General features: G+C 36.4%; 2 protein-coding genes and 1 long non-coding RNA gene across 3 annotated transcripts in view; 1 reads left to right on the forward strand and 2 right to left on the reverse strand.

Annotated features, from left to right (window-relative positions):
• Window positions 1–20,193, forward strand: part of LOC117568032 (39S ribosomal protein L20, mitochondrial) — a 75,834-nt gene that overhangs the window by 5,584 nt on the left and 50,057 nt on the right. The window lies entirely within an intron of this gene.
• Window positions 1,741–2,375, reverse strand: LOC127565758 (uncharacterized). Its single transcript, XR_007955116.1, has 3 exons — window positions 2,066–2,375; window positions 1,941–2,005; window positions 1,741–1,871 (listed from the first exon to the last, which is right to left on the reverse strand). It is a non-coding gene; the product is annotated as an uncharacterized LOC127565758 (long non-coding RNA).
• On the reverse strand, window positions 16,337–17,562 carry LOC117568265 (uncharacterized). Its single transcript, XM_034248753.2, has one exon. It carries the CDS (start codon window positions 17,414–17,416, stop codon window positions 16,430–16,432), a length of 987 nt encoding a protein of 328 aa, XP_034104644.1. The 5' UTR covers window positions 17,417–17,562; the 3' UTR covers window positions 16,337–16,429.

The raw sequence follows: 20,193 nt of genomic DNA on the forward strand, positions 1-20,193 counted from the left end.
TAATATAAAATGAATATAATCTATCAAAACTAACCTTGAAAAGATTTAGCAATTTTTTTTGGCAATTTTTTTTTATAATTTTTAGCAATTTTTAGCTACTTTTTTTTTCTCAAATCTAGCAACTTTTACTCCGAAGAATCTGGCAGCACTGCTGTGAAGACCGTTTGCGTTGAGTTTTTCGGTCAATCGGTCTTTTGCTGACTCTTTTTGTGCGAGCGGTTCTCGTTCCGCTCTTTACGCACTGCTCATTGAACGACCGAAATACAAAGAGCTCAACGAAAAGCGCTCAACAGAAAACAGAAATGAACACAGCAAGTCTCTTGCCCAGAGCGAGAGAGTATGAACTTTTTCGGTTGTGCTCGCAACGAGAGCACAAAAAAAAAAAAAACGTTCGACAGTTATTTGTAAACTATGAAAATAAGTCTAAACAGACAAGGTTCGCCTACAATTGCATTAAACATTATTGCAATTAGTAAATTTGTTTTATTTTTAATATTTAAGCTAATTTCTTACTGCAATTTATTTTCTTTAACTGCTTGCCATGAAACTAGGCGTCAGACAATAGCCATAAAGTTGAACTAATTAAAGATTTTAAATAACTGCATCATCTTCCCTTTGTGGAATGTGTGTATAATTATTGTCATTATGCTTAGACTTTAGTTTTATAAGTTTTTTTTATTGCCGACAACCAAACATCAATCGATATTCGATAAATAATATATACTGTTTTAATATTTTAGTGATGTGATGTTCCGATAACATATGTATGTATATAACTACTGTTTTTGCATCCAACGTGATGCTACATTTCCATATACTGCAATTTCCAACATTCAATTTAAATTTCCAGTTGCAGTGAGAAAAGCTTGACCAATTTATTAAATGGCTTCTCTGACTAATTTTGCCAACACAAAGAGGGCCAAGGGCTTCTTGAGTGCTATTTGCCAATAAGCTTGTATTCCGGAACCTGGTTTGTTGTTGAGTGCCGCAAATTACCAAAAGAGATATTGGCAAATGTTTTAATTGTCAAATTTACTAATTGCAATTGACTTTGGCTTAAGCCATGAACACTAACTCTCAATACATTCAGCACAGCAGCTTACCTTCCTTCCCTGTCTTCCATTGCTCCGCTGCTATGCACCAAACATTATCATCTCTGGTACAAGAGGAGTTAACTGTCATGGCAGCCAGACGACAGACAATTGTCTGCAAGTTAAGTAAAGTCAAGCAAAATGAATTGCAACTAAATTTGCTATGTTGCTAGGTTTCCAAGGTAAATTCTCTTTGGTCGACTTTTGGTAAGCTACGAATATTGTATTACTTGATTTGGTTTTGCAATAACATTTATATTTCGCAGCAATAAATGAGGTTGATTGAAAATGATTATACATGTATTTAATTGGGAATGCAGTCAATCGCTTAATATTCCATACCAGCAAGAACTCTGTTATAAAAAGGCTACTCAGGTATTAGAATTAAATAAGAACAACTCGTATGTTTGTTTTAAGTTATTAAATCCACGTTTAATACTTGTCCGTTCTATGGTAGATACATAAATCGAAGGCGAATGAGAGAATCAAAAGAGAAGAGCAAAATACTCTTGGTGTTACCAGCTTTCGTTTGGTCAATTATCTTTTGCTCATAGAAACATGGAATTGGTATTTTTCCATAATCTTCTTAGTTCGAGCTATAAATCATAACAGTTTTTTGAATTCAACCAGAAAAACATTTTAGTTCAAGCCACAATTGTTGTATTCTAATAATACTTAATGTTCCCGCTTAGGTTTATAATTGAGTTACTTAGAGGCATATTTTAATTGTTTTATATTTATAATTTTTTTCCTCTAGGATCGAAGCACAATGCAATAAACCTAGGTAAACTCTTAGTTTGTTGTATGAAAACAAATTAATATTGCCATCTTTTTTTAATTTTAGTTTACCTTGGAACAATCTCCTGGCACACCTGAAGTCCGCAGCGATTAAGAGATTTACAAACGCTAAGCGGCTGCGAAGCGAAAAGGTTAATTGCTTTGTAAGCGGCTTGATGAAAAAATGTGTAACTAACCACGCGGCAGACCAACGGAGCTGACAACGCTGCTGACGCCAATGTTGATGCTGACACGAAGCTGACTCAACTTAATTGGCGCACGAGGCGCATACTTAATGCGCTTAGATGCGAGCCAAGCTCATCGCATCGCATCGCCTCATTGCTGTTGCCGTTGCAGAAGCCGCTTTTGTGCTTCTAATTAGATCCAAAAGGAAACCGTTGTGTGCTCAGTGCGTTTCTTCACCATGCATTGGACACTCGCCTTCGAACAGAATTTTAATTTAAACTCGAAAAAGACGCAATAACAGTGAAAAGTGTTCAATAAGTAAATTAGCTGTTATAAGCACTTTTTGGTATTTGTTTGTTATGACAATCTATAAATTAATTCATTGTAAATTGGTCTGATTTCGAAAGTATATTATTAAATTTGATCTGTCATAAATTCAACAGTTATTTAGAAAATTTAATACATTTAATTTTGATGGTAGCATCAGGTCACGAGTTATTATCAATTTAAATTTAATCACATGCACATATTAATTAGTGAAATTTCTAAAAAAAAAAAGAATAAATATGTTGATGAGGGAATCTGCAAAACATTTTCCATGACAGAGAAAGAGTGTGTGTGTGTGTGTGTGTGTGTGAGTATGCAAATGAAGTGAACCCTCTAATTATATATTCCGATTGTGCGGCTGGAAATGTATTTGATTTTTGTAAATTGAATGCAGAACATAAGCCAATCCTGTTGGAGGGTCAATTGGGGGCAAGACTTGTGATATGGCAGTGATTCGATGTCACGACTTAAATCAACAATAACAAGCGACAGCAACAACGACATGGACAGCAGCGACAGCAGCAACAACAACAACAGCAATGAAGTTGTTGTGAACACGCGACGACAACAAAAATAAATAACACGAAAAACAAAATAAATGAACGGCTGATTGCGTTGGCGTTTGGGCTTTGATACTTATGCATGTGTAACATGAAAATGGCTTTGCATGTTATTCTACGAGTGTGTATGCCCAGCAGCAACAGCAATAACACTAGCAGCAATATGTAGCAGCAGCAGCAGCAGCAGCAGCAACAAGCAACATCGGCAACATTGGCAGCAATACTAAAAGCAACAACGTAGCACTAATTACCCTAATTGTACACGGGGCGGTGTGGAAAACACTTCGAGCAACGGTGACGACTAAACTCCAATTTGGACTTTGACTTTTGTCTGCCAAAAACTTTTGCCACAATGTCTGCGCTGCACGCGTGATAGTTTCACATACAATAGAGAATTCGATGAGTAGTTAGAGAGTCCTTTCTTTGAAGGATTAGATTTACAATCTGATGCCTAGAATCAATGATTTTTAGAATTCCCAAATGTTCTGTTAATGAAAATTGTCAAAGGATATTTAGAAATTGCTTCGAAAATTGTTCATATTTTTTCTGGTACAATTGAGCTTTACATGCCCATTAAAAAACACATTTATTATTCTAAGCCAAATAGCCAATTAATAGTATTTACATAATTTATAATTTTAATAAATAAATAAATTATATAGTATAGATAAATTTCTGAAAATTTCAAAAATTGCTTTAAGGTAAATCTTGTATTATATTTAGTAACCAATTTGAAAAGCTTTTAAAATATTTTTATTATTTATAATCCATCTTTATGAATATATGTTATTAATTTAATGAACTAATGAATTAAATTGAATTAAAATTGAGTTCGTTTTTAAATTCCTATACAATTTTATAATAATATTTTTATATATCTGTTTTTAGATTTCTTCAATTCAGTAAAGATTTTTATGAGCCACTATTTAGTCGTGTGTGAGACGATCACGTGCTCAGCTCTGTTGTTGTGGGTATTTGTTAGCCGTTAACGTCATAGGGTTAGGAAAAGGTTGCAGCACGTTGGCATCGCGTGCTCGACGTGTGCCGACTGTTATTACGTATACGCCAGCGCGGCCAACTCTATGTGTATGTGTGTGTGTGAGTGTCTAGAAATAAAACATTAAATTACGTAGCTCACCCGTTGCCAGTTTGCAGTTACCCCATTGTTTCTGTCTCCCAACAGTGAGTGCGATTCTGACTGAGACAGCGACTGCGACGGTGACTGCGATTGGGGCAGGTGTGGCACACACGTATACCGCGCACGTAACTGAAATTTTAAGCAATCAGACAGACAGTCATGCAGTCAACCAAGGCAGAGACAAGCGGACAGACAGAGAGACAGTCGTATATTCAGACAGAGAGGTTTTGGAGCACTGTGGACCGCCTGCGGTTTCGTTTTGAAGTGGCCTTTAATAGTTTGCTGTCTGCAACTGCAGCGAAATGTGGCATATAGTATGCTGCCACACTGTATGTATACGTGTATGTGTGTGTGTGTGTGGTTGTGGCGTGCTGTTGGCAAACCAAAGAGCAGTTTAATGAAATAGCAAAGAAAATTGTGGCTGTTGCTACAGCTACATAAATGGCACTGCAACGCTGCAAACGCGAACTGAAATTGTAATTATGCCGCAATTGCGATGACTGCTAAGCGAGAGTCGCATTTCAGATGACCACAAAGCGAATTTACATACAACGAGACTCTGCAGCACAGCACGAAGGCCGCAGCTCGCGGATCGCAGGTTGCAGGACGCAGGACAAATACCCCATAAAGTTGAGTGCCAATTTGGCGTAAACAATGGAAACCTCTCCTCCAACCGATAGGCAAATGCGCCATGTCCTATATTAGAGTGTAGTGTGTGCATATTGGATACGAGTATCTTAGCATCTACTACGTAGTTGAGTTATTTTGCATAAATTTTGGATGTACGCGTAGTTTGAATGTAAGGATTTGCTTTTTAATCGAGGCTTAAAGTGAATGCTTTAATACATTGAGGGTAACTATCTAACAATATATGTTATGTATACTTTAACTTAGATCAATTTAAAATAGATTATAAAAAATACATAAAATAGTATTTACATTTTAAGTAAACTATTTAAAAAAGTAATTAAAAAAAAACAATGCTATCCAATTATGAATTATGTTACGAATAGTTGAAAGTTAGATCAACTTATAATAGGTTATAAAAATATTTACACGCAATTACCGACTTAAAAAAGTGATTTAAAAATAATAATAAAACTATCTAATAAAATTTGATTCCAGTTCTTTAACTTTGATTAATTTAAAATAGATTTACAGTACAGTTACTTAAAGTTTCAGAATTTATACTTCCAATTAACTACTTCAAAAAGTATTTTAAAATAACAAAATTTGCTTGCTAAAATAATTGCGTTCTTTTATGTGAGCCGACGACAAATATTTTATTATTCTTTCAACACATATGAAAATTACTTTTCCTGGAAAATGCTCTCATAAATGTTTATCTAAGACACCAGCGGCGTTTTTTCTATTAAATACGTTTCTATATATAATATTCTAGGAAATACACACATAACGAAAGCAATGATTTGTATCTGAACGCCAAAAATTATTATTATTATTATTATTTAGGGATCGAGGTAATATTGGGGGCAATATTTCGTTGTGTGCTAAGTTGAGACTTTTCAACGCCTTCAGAAAATGTCCTAGCTTAAATCGCAGCAGCTGCTGCTTAAGTTGCCACAAAAACATGGCTTTAATACTTTGTGCCCAAAAAAAAAAGAAAAAACAACATAAAACCAAATGAGTGTGTATGTGTATGGCGTGTGTATGTAATAAGAGAGGAAATAAACAATGGGGCAAGAAAACAAATATTAACAATGCCAATAAACATAAGTAAGGCGCATAGCCAGAAAAGTACCCGAAGAAATAATCCTCGAAAATAATCATTATGGCCATAAGGAGGCGCGTCGGGACCAGCCACAGAGCTATGTAAAAAATGCAATTGGCCATCAAAATAACAACAACAACAGCAACAACAAGGACAACTACATAGTGGACACAACTGAAATATGTCCAAATGACTGGACAAGCACTCGGGGTGTATTAGTGGTCCAGAGTCCTCTGTGTTTATCTAAACATCTATGTATATGTACTCGCATTAGTGTGCGTAACACACGCCATGCCCACTAACACATACGTGCACACTCACACATGCGTCGACCGGCATTAGAGCGGCAGACAAGGCCCAAAAGGATAATCGGCCTAGATTTAATGGTATTTTTATGTTACGCAAAAGGATTTTTAATTGCTTAGCTGGATATACCCCATTGTTTGATGGCTGGGTGGATAGACTAAGCTCACCCTCTTCCCTCTAAAGGGGAGGCAGACACAAGGGATAATTTATCTGTGTGGCGGAGGGGCAGGTGTCTTTTGCACATTAGAGACGCAAACTTAGCAAGGCCAAAGAATTGATGATAGCCAAGGGCATTCAAATGGGCTGTTAATTAGTTTTGTATCCCCAAGGCCAGACTGAACATATCCAATAGCAATGACTATAAGCTGATTGATAGAAGGTGAGAGATAAAAAGAAGGTGGAGAAAAATAAATCGAGGGAATAAGCAAAGTCAGTGAATACTTGTTGCGTTGTGAATGTAGCAAGCAGTGTAATGGCCTACGGCTAACAAAGCAGTTCAATGACACACTGCTCTCAAAGCAGTGCTAAGCAGTGTCGATCGATTTGGTATATTTCAAAGCAAAAAATACCAGCCCAGTATACTTGACGTTCAACCTGACAGCAAATCATCATTGTTCTTTTCAGCACTTTTGATTAATGTTGTCGCTGTTGCTATAATGAATTTCAAATAGGCTGAAAAAAAAAAACAAAAACAAAATGAAAGTTAAAAATCTGCTATAATGCCAAGCGACATTCATAAATCAAGGAGATTCTCATTAATTCAGATCTTGACAATTGGTCAATGTACACGATTTAAAATGCATTAAAAACCAACAGCATAGAGTGGCAAAAAGCAACAATGAAATGGAAATTCTTCCATGTTGTGTCAAAAGTGAAGTACAAAAAAATAAAAAAGCGACAGAAAAAAGCAAAAACAAAATTGTGACTGGCAGTGAGCTCAATGTCCTGGTCATGTCCTGGCCGCGAAAATGATTAATGATAAATTATTTAAGGAACGTTGACAGCAAATAAAATAACAAAATTGTAGGCAAAATGGCAGGTGGAATATTTACGAGCATTAAATGTATTTAAAATGCTATTACAGTTCGTTGCGGATGGGGTCAAATTGAAGCACTTGATGACCTCAAAACAATAGTATAAAGGCATAAAGGCAAATAAATCATGAATATTAAGTTGCCAGCCCTAAAGAACAAAAGTCAATTGCTCAAGTTTATTGATGGAGACAGTGACATAGACAGAAACAGAGACAGCAACAGTGGAAAAGTCACTGAAGCGACTATTGCGATGGCACTTGAGAGCTTAACGGCTTAGAAAGCCCTGTCCCAAAGTGTCTCATCGCCCTCTCCTCCAATCTCCTGGCTCTCCTGATGGATGGAATTGCCATAAGTTAGGCATGGCCATCCATTTGATTAGATAGCCTGTCCAGCTACGATTCGAAATAGACTCAAGGGGCACCAATGTTTATGCAATTTGAATCAATTTTTCCATCTCATGATTCAAACAATTGCAGCATTCACCAGAAAACTCTCAAGTGTTGTGTGTACACAACGTACACATGAATGGGTGTGTGTTAGTTTGCTTTGCGGCCATTTTCGGTTTTTGTTTATTAAATTCCGGACATGGATTTTTGAGCTTTGCACAAATTCCTGTCAACTATTCAGACCCGAACCGGTTTCTCCTTTTAGCTTGGAACTTTCCCCAAAAATTCTGACGTGCAGCTCTTAAGCTGTATGCATTTTTAAAGTTTTCATTTGTGGAAACTTTGCTCGTTGCCACAAAGTGGATAACTTTCTCTCTATCGCTCTCTGTCTGCTAAAGGCTTTTGCCACATACTCGCAGTCTCTTAAGACGGGATGCATCGTCATGCGTTAACTATAATATATAGTATATTCATTCAAGTACATGCTTTCAGTTTGCGTTATCAATATAATATCATGTCATATTATAGAGCACTTTGTATGGTTCGCTTTGTTTGTTATTTTCCAAAAATTAAAAGTTTTTCTTTTTTTTAGCTCTACTTCAATGCAAATGCAATGAAAGTTGGTTGAAGGAGCCATTAAGACTGTGGTTTAAATTAACTCTGGAATAGCTTTATACATTTTGCAGATTATGTTTTGAGTCACCAAAAAGTGATTCGTTCTCAAACAGTTCGATTGGGAATTTAATTTTCTACTGTAGTATTTGCTGCGAAATAATACAAAACGGTTGTGAAAGTCCTTGGAGAGAAATCTGCACAATTTAGCAGGTTTATCCTTGCGAAAGACAAACAGATTGAATTGCAGTTTCAATTTGAGCTCACCTTTTTGCCACATAAGTATAAATGCTATGAAAATCTTATGATATAACCATAAAATACACAATCGCCGAACCGCAAATAAAAGACACCAAATTTAAGCAACATAAACATACAAAGACAGACAGAGAGAGAGAGAGAGAGAGACTGGCGGACAGACAGATCGACGGACTAAAGCTAATTTTGTCTAAGTGGGTAAAACAAATGCTGAGATTTCGTGCTGCAATGTCAGCTCGATTCCGATTCCGATTCCAGTCCCAATTCCAATTCCAATGGCAATCCCTGAGCAGCAACCAGTGCGTAATGCTCGGCTTGTCTTTTTCATATTTGTTGCCACTGAATTTTACTGCTAACTGGGGAACTGGCTAAGACGGGCTAAAATAGTGGACAGACTAAGCAATACCCTTTAAACTTTAAGAAAGACTGTTGCCTTATTAAATTAATTATACTAAATTAATTGAATATTCATGATAGTGAATAATACAAATTTGAAAAGCGAAAGGAGTGCTTTTTAGACATGCAGACATGATGAATGTAGTAGCTAATAAAGAGCCTCATCAATAGACTAATATTTGCATTTAATTTTCATTAGTAATTACTTTTAAAACATAATAATCAATAATTATTCCTATAATATTTCAAGTCTGTTACATACACTTCAACACTGCTAATATACCTCTTCGCCTTCTTCTTGTGCAGCGTATAAAAGCAGAACCAAAACAAATGACAAACAATAAAAATCGAGTATACGCAATGCTTGCTTAAAGGATCAGCGGGTGTTGCGCGTGTTTACGCGTGTGTGAGTGTGCGGGGGCATCTTGTGTATTGGTGTGCGTGAGTATGGCAATATTTGCAATGTGTTTTAAGTGCTTGGCTGCCAGTTAAAGTTATTGCTGCATAATTTCCGGTGCTAAACATTTCCGTTGCACATAATTACACACATAACGAGACGCCCCGTAAAACCTCAAGTGAAATTAAAAGCGAGCCTAGCAAATAACCAAAAAAAAAGAGAGGGAGTGAGTGAGAAAAAAAATTAACGCAGAAAAAGAGAAGAAATATGAAAAAAAGATATAAAAAAAGAAAGGAATTGCAAGTGGCGCATGTTGCGCTGGCGATAAAAAGCGCTTGTTAATGTTTATGCATGTGCCGGCCAAGGCAGGACAATTGTCCTGCGGGACCGTGTCGTATCTGTGTGTCCCACTCCCCTTCTCTCTTCCCCTCCCTTCCTCTTCCGCTCTCTGTCTCTCACTCTTTGTGTGCTGCGCCATTGGCGGAGCTTATGGGGAGACCATTATGGACAACTGCAATGGCGACAATAACGTGTCGTTGATGTTTCACACCTGAGACACATTTTCGAGAATGTATGCCTGTGTTTCTCCCCAGCTCCTTTCCTCTACTCTCCTTCCTCCTGCTGAACAGGTGGTTGGCGCAGCGCCCAAAAGTGTGCTATTAAAATTGAGACTATGCTATAGACACGATACATATACACATCCATATATATCTATACTGCATACATATTGTATATCTGTATAATGTACATTTATGCATTTACATAAGCTGAGTGCTTGAAATGCTGCCAAACTGGCAAATGCAACACAAATTTTGCGGTTTTGTGGTTATCCTTTTAAGCACAACAACAACAACAACAACGACAGCAACAACATCACAACAGGTAAAGGATAACAACAGCAGTCCTTTTCTGGGAGAGCTGTTAAGCTTGTTAGGCGTGAAATATGCTTTTGCCAGATTTTTATTGTAAATGCCCTTATTAAATATATAAATTCATATGCACATTCAACGCGTTGATTATCGAAGCGCCTGCCAAATTGACGGCTTTAAATTAATCGGATTTTTTGCTTAACACAAAATAATGGGTAGAGAAAACCAGGCAAATTTAATATGCGACTTGTTGCGGTTGCTTAATATGAAAATATGCATGAATTTATTAACACGAACACTAGATGGCGCCAGTTTACGCCTTGAATATGTTTTGTATTTATTAAAGAATTTCGCCTGCTTTAATATTGACGGCAGTTTTTCTACGTTCGTGGTAAATCGATATACAAAAAGTATAGGCACCTTTTGTCTATCACACGCATTAGCATTAAATTACAATATACATTTCCTCTCTTTTTACTTTAGCATATTGATTCACTCTTGAGTTAAGCACAGTCAACCTTTAGGGAAATCTTGTAAGTTTGCCCAAAATGTTGCCCTTTTTAATGAGCGAGGTTTTAGGCGTAATCTTAATAAGTTCAGCGATTATTTGCTAAAAACTTTGTGGACCAAAAATTTGCCTTTTGTAGGCGGGTTTTTGGTTTTGGTTCGTTGCAAGCGTCGCGTGCTTAAAGCTTTGCCAACTCATGGCTCAACGTTTTGGACCTTAATTAACCAGAAGTACACGCAAAATGATTTGGTGCCGGCCTCAGGCATTTTGCCAATCAAATTGAGCATAAATCTAAACAAAATTCTAGAGACTCTCGGTGGCAGTTAGCGTTTCTCTGTTGCCCCGTGGGCGGAGTTTAATTAAACCTGAGCAGCGAGCAGCGAACAGCGAGAAGTGCGCTGAATTTAAGCGTTTAATTGAAAAACTTTAAACGAGACTTGTCGTCCCAAGAGAATATATATATACACAGTAAACGACACTTTTTAGTTTGAAGTGAGCCGAGAATAGAGAGCAGCAAACAGCGAGTGGCAGGCCATCCAATACAATGCCACAAGCGGCAACTTTGACGCAGACTCAAAAACGCAAAAATTTGTGAGCGACACTTTTTGGTTGGAGAGTGTGGAAAATAAATTCGCAGCGAGGCGGATCGCCAAAGTTGCCAAGAGACGGTGCAAAAAATTATGACAGTTGATAGTAGTTGGCACAGACAGTGCAGCAACAACAACAACAACAACAACAGAACCGAAGCAGTTGCTGCATTAAAATCACTCATACGCACCGTCATATGTGTACCGTCTCTTTTTGTGAGTTGCCGCTGCTGCTGATGATGCTGTTGCTGCTAGTGCTGCCATTGCTGTTGCCTGTTGCCCTGGGAGCAGCATTAATTGACACGTGATAATTTAATTAACGTGGCTACAAAACGTGGCATCCAACTAGTGCTAAGCGTCGTCATCATCAGCAACACCATCGATGCCAAGCAGACACCAAAGCAAAAAAAAAAAAAAAAAGAACAGAAAAAAAGAAACATCCCAGCGAGAGTCTGCTAATTGGGTCAGCAGCATTTTGAGGGCGCACCACGTCTGCCCATCATTGTTTTCCCATTGCCATTGGCCGCAGGCACAGTCAGACCTCCTCCATATACCACATACATATATCTATCTCCATTCTCATTCCCATTTCCATTGCCATCCCACCTCATCACCGTTGAGTGTCTCTTAATTACAGTGTGCGGCGCTTGTTGGCAAAAGGGATTTTCTTCTTCTGCTGCTGTTGCTGCTGCTGCTTTTGCTTCTGTTTCTGTTTCTTGTTTGTCTCTCGATGTCGACGCACCGTTACAGTTTTCCTCGGCGATACAGCAATATGTGTCATGCCACAAAGTATGCACAGATAATTGACATCAGCTTAACAAAAGCACGACCCCTGCCCCTCGCTACTCCTTCTCCCACTTCCTCTCCATCCATCAGCCTAACGCATTTATCATAAGCTACACATGCGTTAAATAAACTGAAAACGAGCCAAGGGTCTTGCTGCTGTCAGAATTTCAGCCAGCTTTGGTCAATTCAATGGGATTTAAAGACTTTGTGTTAAAGTGCTAATACTCAAAGAGAATTGTTAGCTGTTAGTTGACAGAGATTCTCTTGCATTTGTAAAGGCTCAAACGATTTTATTTTCCTAATTAAAGAGCATTTTGTAGAATTGTAATTAAAAAGAGTAAAAAAAATATTTGAATATTATCAATTAAAATTGTATAAAATATGCAAAAACTAATCCCTAATCAATTACTATATAAGAATTAATGGCAATGCAACATTTATTGCACAATGCATACGTAATGACAGGCGATTAATGTTGTCAATTATTAATTAAAAGTTGAAACTCTGTTGATGCTTAAATATATAAACCGAACGTAGGCATAATTATGCTTATTGTTTGATTTACATAACTAAACTTTAAACATTCAACACTTTTTTGTCGACAAAATACTTGTTTTTAACAAATTTTATACACTTTATTAAACAATTTGGTATAGAGTAAAAGGAGTTAATTTTGGAAACAGCAGATTATAAAAGTTGAATAATAAACGTTGAATATATATTATATGTTAAGCAAAACTTTCGCGGTTGCTACAAGAGTATCAGCTTACATACTTTATGCACTCCAACATAATATTAACTTGTAGAAAGTTGCAAATTTTTAATAGATTTACTAAAAGAGATGCAAGTCATTTTATTTTGAACTTTTAAGTTTTATACACATTGTTGGAGCGGCATTGATCAATGTATTTAATAACCTTCAGCTATATTTAAACGATTAAGCGTATGAATTTAGTCAACCACAACAAGCGACGCATAAAAGTATGCTACGAATACGTGCATGGCACAGTGGAGCAACCTGTGAAAAATTGTACTGAAAATATGACAGAAAAAATATACATATATAAAACTAAAAATACTAATTTTAAGGGTTGCCAACATATTTCTTTTATTTTTCTTGTTATACCAGCTACCTATAGGAAAGAAGAGAAGAAAATTAATCTAACAGGTCCTCCTTCTACCTGTCAGATTAATTTTCTTCCCTTCTTTCCTCCGCAAATCGAAAAATATCTTAGTCATAATTTGAAGCTAGAATGAAGCTAAAGTTGGAACACATAATAATAACTACAGTATTTATGAAAATTTGCAGAAGTTATTTTAAAAACTTCTACTGCAAAAGGGTCTTAGCTGTCTTGGCGGACAATCTGGTTTGTTTAGTGATCTGTAGTATATTTCTAATGTAACAATATACCAAGGAATGCCTTAAGCATATTTTTAGTATTTATGTGGTATATAAATTCGACATATTTTAAGAATAATTATTTTGCTTCTATTCAAAATGGGTATCGGGTATCTTACAGTCGAGCACACTCGAATGTAGCTGCCTTCCTTGTTACTTTTTCAATCAATGTTGCGCCACTGTGCTGCAATGTAGCAAATGGGCTGAGCACAAGTTAAGTGCCGCTTGAGCCTTTTTAAATATAGATACTCAGAGGCGCTCGCATAAAAATACGCATCATTGCCAGCCAAACGAGCCACGCCCACCGCCCACAGTTCGCTGCCGTTGCCGTTGCCATTGTCAACTGACAATGCCGCTGGCGAATGTGTTGAAAGATCCAAGTGCAACAAGGGAGAGAGCTGAGGGAGCTGCTTGTGCCAGTTGAATGCAAATATTAATAGTGCAAATTTTCTGTTGCACAACAGAAATAATACAGATGCATTGCCTCAGTCCCCCGCAATATATAGTATATATACATATATGTACTTGTATACTCATGGAGATAACAGTGTGTGCCATTTGTTGTCGTCCTTCTACAGTTGAGCATGAAGAGCATTTACAAACAATACTTTAACTTTACACCAAGTAATTTTCTTATGCGCTGTAAATAGGTTCGCTTAAAACAAAGTATTTATTTTAATTTTTTATGCATATTTATTCTCTATTTTCAATTTTCATTCGCTTATTTACAACATTTTTATTTGTTGGCGCAACAAATTTTTGTATGCGATACCATTTAATATAGTTGCACATTTGTTTGCTTACACAATTGCAGCGAGCCGTTTGTGTTCTTAATTTAAGTGCATCAACATTTTTATTCTGTTTTACATATTTATTTATTTATGCTTTTTATGGGCAACATTGTTTGCCAACAGTCTCCAAATAATTATTTCGTTTGATCTCTTGTGTTGAAGCTGAAACCATATTCAATGTTCAAATATCAACAGTTGCCAAATAAATTGCTCTCGTATACATTTAATTAAATCAATTTGATGCCACATACAATAAATTGACAGTTTACTGACCACAAATAAAGACTAAAAAGCCAAAATGTATACACCAGACTGTTCTGTTATTTAGATATGATGGTTTTTGACAATAGAGAAATATTCACTTTAAATTGTTGTGGAATTTGTGAGAAATCCGAAGTCGGAACACACGCCACAGAAGTGTTTAATAATGCTGGACGGGCAACAAATGCTGGGCATTTCATAAAGTTTAATTAACGCCAGCATATGGTAATGAAATGCAACTGGCAAGAAAAATGGCTGGCACTATTAAAATTATATTAAAATAATTAAAAGAGCAGACTTGCAGTCCCAGATGGCGACAAATAAACGTCTAAGGTCGAAGATATTAGCATGATTAAATTAAATTGAGAGAAAAGGCAAAAGAAGGTAGCTCGAAATAGAAATTGTCAAATCGTTTGCTGGCTTGCTATTTATTTAGTTTGTTTCGTTAAATGCTTATTCAATTGAACCGTGAGCAGCCCAATTATGCAATCGATTGGCCAAAGACTAATGCCAGCTCAGTTGGTGCTGTGATAATGCGACTAAATGCAACCCAGTGGAAATGCGTCATTAATTACCAAGGCCCAGGTGAGTTTGACTTGAGCCATGTTCAACTCAACGGCTTGTGGTCGCCTGATTAAATTTCAGTTGCATGTGGTAATTATGACACCTTAACACACACACACACACACACACATACACATAGACTGACACTTTCACTACTTGCAACTGGCTGAGCTCTGATTAAGCAGGCAAAGGCGAATTTAAGCAGGAGGTCGGGGTACTTTGGAAATATTGCACAATCAGCGCATTAAATAATTAAGTGCTTAATTAAATAAGGAGCAGGAAAATGGCCAAGAGCAGCTGGCTGAGAGCAACATGATATCTCGATTGTATTCCACTTCCTTTTGTCTGTCGCTCTGCCATGGCCTGAACTAATTTTTGTATTGTATTTCATCTGCTAATGGCGCATACAAATGCGAACAGTTGAGCCAAGGGTCGAGCATGTTAGTATGTATTAGGTATGGTATTATCTCTGCCCATCTACTCGAAGGCAAATAGTAATGAAAATGAAAATGTGGAAATGGGAAATGAAAATGGCATGCACATCACGTGCGGCCTCAAATTTGTAATGAAAATTAAATAAGAGTCAAATAAATGAGTGAAATGTGCGGCATTCGTTGCCTGTTGCATGTCCACTCGCAACGCTCATTAACTTGTACCATATTGATTAGTAACAAGCATTATGTATACCACACACACACTCACACATACACATACGCCACTCTGTACAGTTGATTAGGTGATAAGTCTGCAAAGTCAGCTAATGGTTGTAATTAATTACACTAGTGAGAAAACTGTTGCAAACCGAAGCAACCAGCAAGTACACATGTTGTGCTCTCATTTTCATATCCAATTCAATTACAACAATTTGGAATTTGAAATGAAAAGTGGTTTTACTTTGGATTTGTGAATTTTCAAACTAAGGGAAACCAAGTTGGAAAACGATATATATAACCCATGGGGATATCATACCATTTTTTTGAGAACATATTTCAAATGAATTATTGTTAAGCTTTTAAAAATATTCCAACTAAGATTATATTAAATAAATCAGTAAAGCAGTTTTTCTATTATTTGAAATTTCAACAATTTGAGTTTTAAACCAATTTTAGAGATTATTATTATTATTATTCACTCAGAATCATCAGAATCTATTAAGTACCTTAGTTGTGCTCTTATTTTAATATCCAATATCCAAACTATATCTAATTCACTACTTTTAATGTTAAACAAAAAAATTGGAAAATGTTTTAATTAAACATTTAAAAAAATTGGCAAACAAATTATAAGTTTCTCCAAATTAATTTGTATATTGAAATCTTTAATTTCAAACTATAAATCTGTATATTTTAAATGAAGCTTTGAGTAAAGTGATTATAATTATAACTATATTTAGCTTGTTATATTTAATGCCTATTTGCAAAATTTGGTTAATAAGGAAATGACAGAAATGTTTCGTTTATCGATTTACGCGGATAAGTTTGAATTGGTTTTCGCAGATGTTCGGCATGGATTTCTTTTCAAGGACGATTTGCCGGTTTGCTTAGCGTGATCGCAGCAAGTGTCCTTAATATACTGCACTCCAACTTGTTCTGCTGCGTCTTTCAACTCCTTTTGGCTGCTATGTTTAATAGGCGTTGTTGATGGATTCTCATAGACTATGATCTCCATTGGAATTCCACGATTAGGCGGTTTCTTAGATTTCTTCTTCGTTTTGATATTCAAGAACTCATCGACTTCGGAGTTGCGCAACACCAAATAATCATCTTCGTTGGGCAGAAAATCGCTGGGGTTTTGAAAATTTGTATAATCGCGAACAGTGCGAATAACACTGCGAGAGTTTAGATAGTGTCGATCATAGACTGTCAGAGTGTAATACAGTTTGCGTGTTGTCTTCGGTGCCACCAGCCAGAAGACATAGATGCCAGAATTCTTGGCATTTAGAGCGACTAATTCGCGTTCCAGCTTTTTGTCCTTCAGTTGACAATACCAACTGCAGCGACAGCCAATCATCATGATGGGCAAATGATTGTCGAACTTGTGATGATCGTGGATGAGCGCCGTATTCGGCAGACTCAAATAGCTGATGCCTGGCAACGTATCGAGTTGATCTTTCACACCGGCATACATCAGCGATGCCACACATTGATTTTCCCCATATTCATAGCCCGTGGGATCGAAGCAGACCACACAAGGTTTGTGCTCAAAGACCTCCGAGGTGGTTATGCTGGCATTCCGGCTATGCTTATGCAGCATGTGCATCATCAGATTCGATGGGAATACGATTTCGGTACATCGACCAACTGGACAGTAGCCAGGCACTCGGCATATATGTGTTATGGCCTTGCGACGCTCCTCCTCTTTCACCTCATTATCCTTGATTTCCTGCAACTTTTTTTCCATCTTCATTTCCATTTCCCATATCTGTTTGTTGATTACTTCTACCTTGGGCATATTGTCAGCTTAAAATTTACTTTAAAATCGATTTATTTAATTGTTCTTCATGTGGAAACTATGGAATATATATCTAGCGATTAAAATTAAGATCGAAATATGAACTGAATTAAAAACAAATGGATATGGATATTATTAATTTGAAGCTTAACGCTTGACAACTTGATTATTTCTCTTATGACGGAATGTGTTTTAACATTATTTAATATTAACATACTTTATAGAAGAGTATTTTCCTGGCCAGAAATTTGTTCTCACTATAGAATGAATGTCATTTAACAATACAATTTATGTTTAAAATATTCTTCTCAGACGATAGAATATTTTTGTCAATTTCAACTTCCAATACATTTATTTATTCAATAATTTTCACTTTAAAAATTTTATAATCTCATTAAATTTGTTTCCTTGTTGTATGAATTCAATTGTAGATTAAAATCATGTATATTTTACTTTTTGCTTCTGATTTGTAATTTATTAATTCTCACTTTATGGTGTATCAACAATTTACAAAAATATTCTTGTATAGTCGCAGTCCTATCAGAAATGTTTGCATGTTTTTCTCGTCACATTTTCCCGGTCATCAATATGCAAATTGTGATCTAAAAAATTGTTGAAATTCTTTACCTGCTATTCGCACATACTTGACTTATTTCCAATTGCCTTTTCGTCTATGGAATTTTTCCATATATCCATTTCAATGGCTATGCCAATTTTGTGTGACTGTGCGAGTCATCCCAAAAATAGGCAGCTCTCAAATTTACGCCAGACGCGTTGGGGAGAGAAAAAAAGGAAGAGAAGGAGAGAGATAAAAAAGAGAGAGAGTGAGAGTGCCTAACTAGATACGCACCTTTTGAACTCACTTCAAAGTGTCGATGATAACATAAAGTTGAAGGCACTGCATGCCTGCCACAAAAACTATTGACAACTGTGCAAAATTGGAGAAGGAGGAGTGAAATGAAAAGAAATCTATATTTTTTCTGAAATAAATTCGGTTTGGAAAAGTTTGAAGCTAAGCGAATTGAGCCTTCGCCTGCTGTATATATGTAGCTAAAAGGGAGCACAAGACCTTTTTGCGGCTCATGGCATTAGAGAGCCAGGCTTTTGTGGTCAAAATTGAGATGTCGGTGGCCTTGCACCCACATCAAAATTTTGGACATGTGTTCGAAGGACAGAGATACTTTCTGATTCGGGGGGAACCACTCGAAAGCGTCTTGTATTTATTTTAATTTCAATATTAGTTTTTATTTGCGGCGGCTAATCAAATGCGATTACCAAGCCAAGTCGACCCTTTGGATGGCAGGCAAAATGCTAAATTAAAACGTCAAAGTCTCTAAGCCATGGCCTAAACTGAACTGTCATAGTCGACTAATTTAACGCACCATCTCCATAGTATTTTGTCAAAATCCGAATAAAAATAAATGAATTTGCCAAAAGTTTAAATTGAAGTCTCAAGCATTCCCCCTACCATCCACTCATTCCCGTTGGCATGCTGTCCGTTTTTCCATTTGTCGACTATTCGACAAACTTTTCGAATTGCCCGCGCACCTCTCTAAATGCTTTTGAATGCCGAACAATTTTTGTCTTTTGTATTCTCGACTCTCGTACTTGGACTCGTCGGGACTTTGGGGCTCGGGTCTCGCACTCCATTTGAGATTTTCATTTCGTTCTTGCACAAAAAGTTGGCAAGTTCAAAAGCAAAACTCAAAGTGGCAAAAACGAAATGCACAGCAACAACAATATGGCAACGGCAGTGGTAATGGCAACAGCAACGCCAACAGCAACAAAAACTAATAACAAGGCAATGCAGCCACTGAACCACTGAGAAGCGAGCTCTTCATTTGCGCCAGCTTGGTCAATTGTTGGCTCATTTTGTGTGCAGCAGCTGTCAGCAGATTTATTTAACATTTCCCCAACTTAAGCACAGATTATTAACAAACTGCACTGGGCAGAGTACTGCTGCTTATAACAGCTTTTCGCTTAGATCACGAATCATAAATATGCAAGCAAATAGAAATGAATTGTTACTTAGAAATTCCTCAAGAATATTTTTCTATATAAAATCAGTTGTCTTTCATTAAGTTAATTCCTTTAATAGAAGTAGCAAAAAATATTTTATCTTATACACAAATACATTTTAATAATTGTATTATTAAAATTTTTAATGTAAAAAAGTATTTAAGTAGTAGTTTTTATATATGTATAATCCGTTAGTCGCTTGCTCTTGGTTTTGTTGTCCAGTATTAACTTGTTAGAGATGCAACGAGTCTTCGCAACCTTTGTTGCTTATAATTATTACTTTTCTTTTATTGAACACACGTGTCTCATGTCAGAGCGAGAAGAGAAGAGTAACTAGGTCTATTAACGCATACGAAGCGACACGAAGCCTCAGTTCTCAAGGAGAACTAGGACCTACCAACACAGCCAAAGGTTACAATTTAAACTCGCATACCAAACATTCCACTGCATTTCATATTCCCCAACATATAAAATGTGTATTATTCATTCATTTTAATTAATACTTCAGTAATAGAAGTTGGTATTTTATACTTTTTTGTAAAAAAGTGAATATTTTGTTATATGTCAAATTATGTATTATATATATTTGTGAATATGTATTATATATTTCTATTACAAAATTCTATAAAAACTATCAATGTTAATATGAATAACGAAAGACTATACTAGCGCCATCTAGCGCTCATGGCTCGCGAGATTGTGACAGCTTCTTCATCAATAATGGATTGCCTTAGCTGTCAGGGCTGCGTGTTTTAAAG

Source organism: Drosophila albomicans, chromosome 3, assembly GCF_009650485.2.
Source record: "Drosophila albomicans strain 15112-1751.03 chromosome 3, ASM965048v2, whole genome shotgun sequence".
Classification (NCBI taxonomy): Eukaryota; Metazoa; Arthropoda; class Insecta; order Diptera; family Drosophilidae; genus Drosophila; species Drosophila albomicans.